The following is an 11224-nucleotide window of genomic DNA, read 5'->3' on the forward strand; positions in this document are numbered from 1 at the left end:
TCCAAATGGCAACTCCCGAACACGAGTCGGAACACGGTAAAAACCATTTGGCGACTCGACTGCGTCGGGAGGGTGGTGACTAGCCACGGCCGAAGCCTACCACCAGTAGTTATTGCTCTTTAGCACCACCCAGGGGTCACTTGTAGGGTCTCAAGGGTAAACCTACGGAAGCGAGCAACATCAACCCCCAAATAAAAAAAAAAAAAGTCGTATTATTTATAATAATATATTATTATGTATTAAATTATAGAGTTTTATTATTTGAAAACCCATCAATTGTAGATCCATCACGCATCGGTATGCCACTTTCAACCCGTACATTATCAGTTGTCGCTTGGAATGCTGTAAAAAATTATATTAATATAATAATTGTTTGAACTCAATACTGCAAGAAAACCTATCGCGAATAAAAATACGAATATCTTTTGTTACATTGAGATTGTAGTTTCGGTTATAATAAATTATGTTTCTCATTATTAGGCATCGAGTATATAACCAGAAATAGAGACGAAATGTCATTTAATTTGTTTGAAAACTATTCTGCCGAATCATTATTGTGACAACTGCGCTCCGATTGGCCAGCCCGAATTAGAAACAATTGACGGGTGTCAATTGTTTCACTTCTAAACGACCAGATTAACGTGAGCTTTGTTACGAAGGACGAAAATTGAAAAATTACAAATTTAATTATCGATGAAATGTGATTCCGTTTGTTTTGTAATTAGATGTTTTGCTGTTTTTCCCACACCACCGAATGGAACAGCCCCCATAGTTAGAGATATACTCTTTATTACAATAAATACGTAATATTTTTGGACTGTACGGATACGTACACACAGGTCAATTGTTGGCGCTGTACTATTTCAGCTTTCTAATTTGTAGTTTTTAGTAAAAACGAGGGTTGGTATTTAAAAGTGATATAAGGCCCATTTGCCTGATAAGTTGCCAGGGATGGATGGGCCTTATTTCGTTTCTATTTCTGGTCATATACTCGATGTGCCAATATATCGATCAACGAATCAGAGTTGATAAAACTAGTTTGTAAAATTTTTCTAATTTTGAAAAAAAAAATACTCGTTACCCGCTATTAGTTACTAAAGCGAAGCAATCTTTCTTATTTTTCATATTTTTAACCGACTTAAAAAAAGTGTAGGTTCTCAATTCGATTAGGTTATATACGACGTATTTATATTTTTTGTGTATATGTTACGCGATTACGGCATTTGTGAATCGATTTTGATGATTCTTTTTTTGTTAGAAGGGGGCTTGGTATTGTTGATGTATTGGTGATGACGAACATATTCCACCTATGTATATGGGTGGCAAACTAGGGAATGAATCCTTCGCGCATTTTCCGGTAACCGATTTCAATAAAACTTGGCAAATAGATGTACTTCCACGAACTTTTGAAGTCGTTTTTTTTTATAAAAAAGTAATTTTGTCATTTTTTTAACAATTGTGCAACAACATGTACATTTTTTTTGCTTGAGGAACGGTCGAGTAATTCATTTCGTATATTATGCAATTTTAATGCATAGTGCCCAAAAAATGCTTTTCCAGATTGGCTCGCTGCGGTTCTGTTACGTGAAGCATGAACACAAGTTGTAAAAAAAATCGAGATGTTGTACTCAATGAAAGCTAAATTTAAGAGCTATAGTCGTATTCGTATAAAGTAATTACATACAACATAGTAATCAATATTATTATTCTTGGTTAGTACTTACGTTGTTCTTTACTTGGAGCTAACAATTTAGGTCCAGAGAGTGCTATTAAAATTGCTCCCAAAGGCGCTGATATAACAACACTGAGTACACTAACAGCCAGTAATACTTCAGCGTAATGTAGCTCTTCTTCCTTAGGATAGCCTGCTGTGCCTCCGTTTTTGATTAAATCCAAAGCTGCTGGACCTAGTGCTGCCTGTGAGAAATGAAGTTGCGTAAGAGTTATGAATTGCAAGACTTGTTAAAAAGCAGTAGAGTTGGTGAAATATTACTGATTCATCTTTCGAGTGCAACACGATAAAAGAGTGCAAGTGCATACAACTATAATAGTTTAAACACTTTTACGCACTGATACTTAACTCTCTAATCGGACACTAAGAAAAGTTCCTTTGATCTGATAGGAAACGAACCTGTGTTTGTTTTGCCAATCTAGGGCAACCGCTCTACCAACTGAGGCATAAGTCAGCAGACTTTCCGATTTTTTTATGCGTTTTTACTCTTTGTTTTTGGTTTTTGCTAAATTAGTGAGAAAACTGTTAGTAGTCGATGTTTTATGAAATAACCACAGTTTACAAAAACGATATATAAACGATATATAACACAAATACAGTATTTTATTTATAGCGGACTGTTATAGGCAAATCGCTCATGAAATTTGCGCTATAAGAACCTTTGGGCTTACGCGTAGTATTCAAGGGTACTATTATAGGACTATGCAGACTCATATAAAACCATTTTTTTAATGTTAGACGTTTGTACACACGGAAGAATAAAGCAATGGAAGTGCGTTAGGCCTCGATTACTATGAGAACCGATGTCGCTAAAACACAGACATTCTTAATTTAAAACACTACAAAACCTTGATATTGATTGGTCGAAGTTTTAAATTTAAAAAGAAATAACAAAATCTGGATTGTTAATATAATTTAAAATTTACCCTGTTGGCGTGAGTGTGTGCGTTATTATACCGTTGAAAGTTCAATACCATCAATACCAATTATTGTAAGTTGCGACGTTTTGATATTATACTGAAATTTCAATCAATTTACTACCATCTAACGGTTAATTGCTGAACGACGATGAATTGGTTTTTAATTTAATTTTCCAAAAAAGAAACGACTATATTGCAGGGGTATAAGCTTTAGTTTCATTTCTTGTATCAAAAACATTATTTCGATAAACAAAAAATTGAAATTAAAAAAAAAAATACTTTCCGATGACATGAAATACCACCACGGGTAATATTTTTGGTGCGGCTATCATTTTTGCACTACAAAACTAGAAAAATACCTATTTTCTAGGATTTTAGAAAATACGAAAAAATGACACAACCGTACCATACAAAGCGAAAATGGCGAACTGAGTCACACAGGTCTTTCGACACCCGCGTCTGACGCTACCTAACCACTTCTACTGTATTTATTGTTCTGTCTTTGTATACCTATTTAATTGCAAGTGGAGATTTGGATGCCAAAAATTGTACACGCTTGCTTAGAATAGTACTTACACTCTGACCTAAAATATCCAAATGGTAAATGTTATCATTTGAAACTTACTTGAACAGTCGCCTTAGCCAACCAAGCCAAACCGATAAATAACTTTTCCTTAAAGTTTAGACCACATCGAACACTGACCAGTAAAGTAGCAACCAGTCGAAGACATAAACAAGACACAAGAACTATGGTTCCTTTCCACATTACATCGGGGTCTAGGTCTTTGATCTGCGAAAAGGACAAAACATTTCATGAATACTAAGAAACTTGATAAGTGTAATAATGTATTGTAAATACAGTTAATTTAAATCGAATATTTTTTTTGCATAAACTAAACTTTGTGAAAATAAGGTATGTAAGTAATAATACAGAAATAAAACAAGGGACTAGATTATATATCCCGCATTTTGCTCTTCAGCCTTTGTCATAAAGGGACAAAGGAAATTCAGTAAAAATCTTTGAATACATAGGAGAGCGATGTTATCGTCTAACACCAGTGAATGACGTTACAAAAGCGTTGTCTATGTAAATAATATGGCGTGGTTTAACATAGGGCTTCTTTGCTACCGTAATAGCACACAATTTTCGTATAAATTACGGCTGCCAAATGAAAGCACCAGTCTCTTAGAAACGGAAAGTTATATTACGTATACTTACGGTAATTTGGGCACCAGTGAAAGCAAAAAGAATGGGCTCAAAGAATATCCATAGGATTCTAAAAACATTGCAGACGGGATTTTTATTGATGGGCCATCCTTGCTTTTCCCAGTAAGACGCTGCTATAAACCCAGATGTCACTATGGCGAGAGGACCTTAAAAATGAGGTTTTTATTTTTATATGACTATACAGGAAGTATATTTTATTCTTTTAACACAAGTTTGTGCAGCCATCAGGAGGACAAGCTCGACATTTTGGACGTTGGATAGTTCTTATCGTAAGCGGCATATGGTTTTAATTCATACGTGTCGAACTTGACTTGGTCTTCACCTTGTATCATCGATAGAAGCAAATATCAAACAAAGGCACGTCTAGACTATAATTAAATATACATAGTTAAGTATTTTAGCCTGAGCAAAAGAGCAAAGACCACACACCAGCAATTAACATCTGGCATAATATTCTGCGCTGTGTAGAGTTTTATTGTCTAAAAAATGTTCGTAAATCGACTTACCAGCACCACTCCAACCAATCATGTTGGAAAGGAACAAGGAAAATAGACCGCCCAGAAAGAGAATTAAGAACCTTAATGGCACTACATACAGGTCTCCTTTTTCTGGAATAACTGACGTCATAGCACCCCATAGTCCTCCTAGGATTACACCAACTATTATAGATAATGGTCCCTGAAGTGAGAAATAACACTTGATATTTTTTTATTATGAGTAAAATTATAAAATAGTAAGTGGGTTAAAAATTTTTGTGTCATTACTCTACAAGACTAAATACAAATCAATAGGCATTTACAACACAATTTCCATTTCAAACAAAAGTTTAAAATAGTTACATAGAACTGGTATCAACCCGCAATAATTGTAGTTGTAGGTCAGTAGCAGTAGAGCTCCTTGTGAAAGAGTTCGTCCAGGGAAGTACTGCCACCTTACCGATTTCTGCCGCCAAGCATTAATGTCACCATTACTGTGTTCCAGTTTTGAAGGGTAGGGGTGCACGTGAAATTACAGGTACTTGAAGTCAACTTATGTCTCAGGGTGACAAGCACAGTGGCAGTGCTCCTCAGATCTTTGCGATTTAAAGCTCTGAGTGGCACTGCAACCGTTATGGACGGGCGTGTAGCTTACCATCAGGCGCAGAACTTGTCCGTCTCGTCACTTATATTACAAAAAAAAGTTTTAATATTCTAAACTTAGGATATCAGTAGCTAAAATTATTACGGTTTTCAATCATATACAATCCAAACAATTTATAAATGAAAATCAATAGAGAAGTACTTTCAGAACACACCTTGGTTATGTTAAAAGTAGCAGAACCACCAGTAGAAAAAAGGGCATTAAGAATAATAGCGAAAACAGCTACACTGACTGAATCATCTATGGCTGCCGAGGCTAGTAATAGCGTGGGTATTCCTTTCGCAACGCCATAACCTTCTTCTCGAAGTTTAAAGAGACAAGGTACGACCACAGCTGGTGATACTGATGCTATCATTGAACCTAAAAGGAATCCTGCAATAGAAACCAGGTTACTTGGTGCAGATCACAATCAGTTTTAAATTTTGAGTCAGCTTAGCTCGTGTAGCTTGCGTGTGATGAACTATGCGAGCTAAGGTAACTGAGTTAGCCTAGCTCACATGCATGCATGCAACCAATAACGAGAGCTAAGCTAAGAAAATACAAAGCCGTAGAGACGTGTTACCAGTCGACGCTAGACTTTCGTTCGAAGCAGTAGCACTAGAGGTTCATGATAAATGCAAGTGCACTATGCAGCTGCGCGCGAGCATCTATGACAACTCTGTGGACATGTCCGAGGTGAAGGAAGGCAGTTGTGGGACAGAGTTTGTTTAGCTTAGTGGGATCGTTGGGTAGGTGTTTGTCCACCGTAGTTCAGTTAACTCGCTTTGTATAGTTTACAGTGTGAACAGAAGTATGAAAACATGCCGCGACTACGTGAGATAAGCTTAGCTAGCTGGTGTTACCTGCGGTTAAGCGTTGTCAAGTGTTCAAGTAGAGACATTGACTCCTGTAATCCAAGATACCTAGTTCAGAAGTCAGGGACTTCATTTTTATATTCTAATAATTTCGTAAAGTAAACATAATTATTATTATTGTGACCTCAGAAAATAATAATCGAATATCCGTTTCTTTACCTTGGGGAGTTTGTTAGTAGTCATTTTCTAAGTAAATCTGTTTCGTACATAATGTGGTATATTATGCTAATACCTGGGCACTGGGAGTATAATACTTCAAATAATATCTCTAATATTCTTAAACAAGGTAAGTATTGTACTTTATGAAGTATGGAGTCACCCATAGGCGTGAAAGCGAGTATGTATTTTTTTTTTTTCAATTAGTAAAGAATGCTCTATTTATTTATACTGTTGTAAATTTTGAAGCGAAAAATGTAGAGGATCAGTTACACTACGTTTAAGTTGACAAATTTTTCAATATTTTGTATTTGAGTAGGTGATAGAAACCGTTAATTCAAACAATTTCTCACTCGTTCAAGGTAGCCACATAATAAAAGATAATTGTAACTTGTTTATAAAAAAAACCGACCTCAAAAGTTCGTGGTATTACATCTATTTGCCTAGTTTTATTTAAATCGGTTACCGGAAAGTGTGCGAAACCGGATTCATCCCCTAGTTTCCCACCCTTAGGGATGGAATATATTCTTTATTTTTGAATGGGGTAATACTGAGGTACCCTCTTTCCAACAAAAAGAATCACCAAAATCGGTTCACAAATGCCAGTTATCGCGTAACATATACAAAAGATACAGTCAGATTGAGATACTCCTCCTTTTTTAAAGTCGGTTAAAAAATCGCACAAACCAAGCAAATTACGCAAATAGATTGCGTCGGATTCTTTTTCATAAAACATGGATTATATACGACATAGATTTAGGCAGAGACTATGTCCTCCAGTATGTAAGTAAATAAAACTTGTTTTATATTTTGAGCAAGATTGTACTTTATTATTTAAGTTAAGCTTATTTGCCTACAGGGTGTTAATGCTGACTAAACATGATCACCAGTACAAACATTGTCAAATGCTGCTACTATGACCACCAACAAACGGCTATTTTTTTTTGTCAAAGTATCCAATTATCAATTATAATGCTATTGTAACGCTGGCTCAGTGATATATTTACTTACCCCAGATCCAAGGTAGATTTAAGATATATCTGGAGATGACCGTAATAGCTACGGCTTCAGTGAGCCATGGTAGCAGACCCAGCTGAATAACTGCGTTCCAATGCTTCTTCAGAATTTTTTCGTCTAGTCCTAACCCCGCTCGCATTAATATTATCACTAGGGCTATTTTCCTAAAAGAATATTTGAATTTATTTTACCTATACTTCTACAACTCCCTAACTTATGTATACAAGATTAATTAAATATTACTTTCGATACTTAACACAGTGCTCATTTAGTGTGCGAAAACTTTTTTCTTATATCTTTAAACTGGTATTTTCTTATTCCATGAATGCTTTATATTATCGATGTATCGATGATTAAATCAAAGAATAAAATAAAAATGAATAAGTATAAAAGTTAGTCAATTAAGGCGACGTCGGTTTTTGTCTTTTCCAATTAAATTTTATAAAATTTTAATTAAAACTTTAATGTCCACTTGGACTAATCTTAAGTACCTTTTAAACCAATACTTGCAATGCAATGCAAAAGACGCACGTAACACATTGTGTTAAAAGTGACTTATCAATTTAAGCATTGGTTTAAGTGTAGTGCAAATGGATATACAGCTGTTAGTTTTTATAGCTTTCGGTTTTCGTTACTGTTAAGTTTGTTACACTATATTAACTGTAACATATTAGTTTAAATGGTGGGACTGTACATGTCTTTACCGACCTTAAATCCTGATTAAGTTTTCTATAATCGTCAGTCATATGAACGAGATTTAAGTTTTGGAAAAGTATTCCAGTAAGTAGCATGGCTATCAACGCTGGAAGTGTGGTTATTTTGTTAAATAGCCACCCCAATAAGTACGCAGCAATGACTAGTAAAGTCATACTGAGGATTTCTCCATTTAGACCGACCACTTCTCCTAATTCCACGTAAAGGATACCCCATGCGAGAAGAACTGAAAATGTCCAAAAACTTAGTTATACGTAAAAAATTAACTGAAGAGAAAAAAATAACATCTTTGAAGTTTCCATGGATAATTGTACGACCATGACCTTTCCGGACTTGAAAAATCTATACAGGTTAAGTATACGGGATCCAGTTACAAGCTGGACTGAAAAAAGAAAGATTCCCGAATCAGCGAAGTAATGTTGTGTATTAATAGTGCTAACTGAAATATGTTATGGGCCCCGATTTGCTGTTGCCAAAAATAAGAACTTTCTATAATATTTCGAAAATATCAACAAGTACATATATGTGGGATTGACTTGTGGGCATTGACTTACAATTATATGGACGTCGGGTCTGCGCTAAAAAGTGTCCGAACTTATAGGGCGTTAAAATCGTATACAGAGCGTCATTCACGCTTTAGTGTTCGTTTGTTCGACTGACAGCGAAGCAAGCAAAATTAGACAGTACTGCGATGACATTACAATTCAAATTCAACGTTTTAGCTTTTTCATATTCCTTCACATGTCACTACGTTTAAATACGTTGACTTGGGACATTTTTTTCGTGGTTTGTGTATTAGACCCGTCGTCCATTTATTTGTAAGTCAATGCTTGTGGGCGAACGTTTGCTACTCAGCTGAGAGGTCGACGGTTGAAATCCCTGCGATGACTATTGTACTTTAGACTTTAATTTCGATACCTTCAACTTAATTTTTGGACCTTACCTGAATTTTCTTTTTCTGTTTTTATTTTAGTTAGTTTCTTTAATTTTCTTTTCATAAAATTCGGGGAGCATAATATTAGTAAATAAATATAGTTGTTTACAAAAATAACAAAATAACCAAAAAATTAAGTTGGCGTAGTGATCATTGGAGGTATAGATTTATAAGTTACGTACATTTGTGAATATAGTAACAACCTGTCGCTAAAACGGTGACAAAAACATCATCACCTGGGCCAGGGTGGCAGACTATACTTAAATCTCCTCTAAAGAGAACTTTAGAGGAGATTTATACCCAGCAGCGGGACGTCTAATGGATTGATGGTAATGAGGTAAATTTATAAATAAAACAATTTTAATAAGTAACAGGTCAAAATCAAGCTTAATGTTGCCCAAGCTTTATCTTTAATCGAAAGTAGATAGATAGTAGATATGTAAAATTGTATGACGTCAATAGTTAGATTATATGTATAGAGCCCCGTTGGTGGGCAAAGGATTCGCTCACAATGGGTCCTCCCATTCTGGGTTTTAGTTCCCATGGGTTCACACGTGTGGGAACACAAGTATCTATATGTGCGCAAGTTTCTTCACGGTGTTTTACTTCTCCGAAAAGCTTTCAAATTAAATTTCGCACATTAATACCGAGACACTCAGAGGTGCAAGCCAGGATTCGAGCCCACGACCATCTATTTGAATGGCAGTAAGTCAAACCATGACGTGTTAGCGTTTGACGTTCGGTACTAGTAGGGCTTGTGTTAAAAAGGCGATTTTTATATATCAGCTATCTACTTACAGAACAATATGATGCATAGTCGTTGTGCCGATTGTCTATATGTCGGAAATATTGGAAACGGAAAGACTTTGGTCCACCAAGACGGTTGCCAGGACGGCGTTGGGTCTGATTGGTGACATCTTAGAAATATATTTCTCCACCAACTAGAAAAAAAATTACAAGTAATTGCTGCAAGTCGAAATAGAAAGCAAACTTAGGGAAACGTCTGCTCGGTAAAGGGACTTGTACCTTTTTTTTAATGTGACGGGACGAACACTTGTTAGTGCGACTGATGGTAAGCTACACGCCTATAGATATAGCAGTTGCAGTGCCACTCAGAGGTTTAAATTGAAAAGATCTTGTGGAGCACTGCTACTGCGCCCGTCACACTGAGACATAAGTTGACAAGTCCCATGTGCCTGTAATTTCACCAGCACCCTTACCCTCCAAAACCGGAACACAGTTATGCTGCCATTACTGCTTGGCGGCAGAAATAGCTAAGGGGGCAGTACTACCCTGCATGAACTCTTTCACAAGAAGCTCTACTGCTACTAAGTACGTTTTAGTCTAGGTAAATATGGAGCAAAATATAGGTATTATGGTGGTGATAGTTTCTACTTGTAGTCACAAAACGTAGTCTCTTTGACTTGACTCCCATATTTCGTGATATATTCATACCGGTAGCCAACCGTTTCCAGCTACTTGGAATGGACCTGTCGTCCAATTTGAACGGCATATACATAACATCCATGGCCAAAAATGCAACCTGGAAGAAAGGAAGCTTGGCATTCTTTCCATGGTGAGGCGTTACTTCACGTCCGTTAAACAATATAATAGAAGTAAATAAACTATATAATTACATTATTACGTATGTTATTGTTAACTTAGAGGATCGAAAAAAATAAAGAATAACTAATCATTTTTGCTCCATGATTGCCATGGCCATGATTTTGATTTTGAGCTATTTTTAACAGAAATAAATGAAGTATTTTTCTTTTACAGAGCCAGCATTTAATTTTTTTCTTCTTTCTTGGTTTTTGCCGTTAGCATTTACATAGAGAACACTTCATTTTTAGTATAATAGTGTTACGGCTTTGACTATTAACAATGATTGCTCAAAGCATCAGAATACATGCCCAATATAAAACAAACTGTTAAATTCTTAAGTAAGTATAGTGTGTTTGTATACACTACTGTACAATTGTAATTAGATTGCATTTATTGCCACTTCATGCTCTTTTAATATAATATTTCTCCATCAAATACGTTTATACGTAGAAATCTAAACAATGCCTTTGTTTACAAAGAAAGTAAGTCCGTAAAGATCGTGTTAAAGAATGGTGGCAGCAAAACGGCATTGTAAATAGTAAGCATTAAAAAAAAGAAAATTTAATTGAAAGTTTACTTACCTATTGTTAGCGGAGTTTTCGTTCTCATCTGTGGGATAGTTAGAAAAAAAAATACATATTTATATCACGAAGTTTCCAATAGTTCAATTAAACGTGCTAAAGCTTTCAGTGTTGTGATAATTTAGCGAACAAAGAGTAGTGATGTGTGTACATAGTTACAAGAAATAAAAAAAAACTGCAGTACCTGTGTAGTACAAACTGATTTTCGATTGACCTACTACTTATAATAGTTTTAATTAATAATTAATGTATTGGTATTTTTGATATTTTATCAGCACTTTATGTTTTATTCATAAATAAGCAAATTACTACTATACGCTTCTTTTTTGTTACTCTTTGTAAG

At 35.4% G+C, this 11224-nt stretch overlaps 1 protein-coding gene across 2 annotated transcripts; it reads right to left on the bottom strand.

Annotated features, from left to right (window-relative positions):
* Window positions 1-233: 233 nt before the first annotated feature.
* On the bottom strand, window positions 234-9805 carry LOC113237016 (sodium/hydrogen exchanger 9B2-like). Of its 2 annotated transcripts, XM_026473258.1 has the most exons (9): window positions 9494-9805; window positions 7756-7987; window positions 7042-7211; window positions 5175-5392; window positions 4387-4558; window positions 3872-4026; window positions 3278-3442; window positions 1725-1917; window positions 234-342 (listed from the first exon to the last, which is right to left on the bottom strand). In XM_026473258.1, exons 2-9 carry the CDS (start codon window positions 7914-7916, stop codon window positions 245-247), a joined length of 1332 nt encoding a protein of 443 aa, XP_026329043.1. In that variant the 5' UTR covers window positions 7917-7987; window positions 9494-9805; the 3' UTR covers window positions 234-244. The 2 variants fall into 2 exon arrangements, with proteins under 2 accessions (XP_026329043.1, XP_026329044.1); XM_026473259.1 differs by lacking the exon at window positions 7756-7987 and having other exon boundaries at window positions 9494-9804.
* Window positions 9806-11224: the final 1419 nt, after the last annotated feature.

The sequence above is a fragment of the Hyposmocoma kahamanoa genome, unplaced genomic scaffold (genome assembly GCF_003589595.1).
Source record: "Hyposmocoma kahamanoa isolate Upper Pololo Valley unplaced genomic scaffold, ASM358959v1 92781, whole genome shotgun sequence".
NCBI classification, from domain to species: Eukaryota; Metazoa; Arthropoda; class Insecta; order Lepidoptera; family Cosmopterigidae; genus Hyposmocoma; species Hyposmocoma kahamanoa.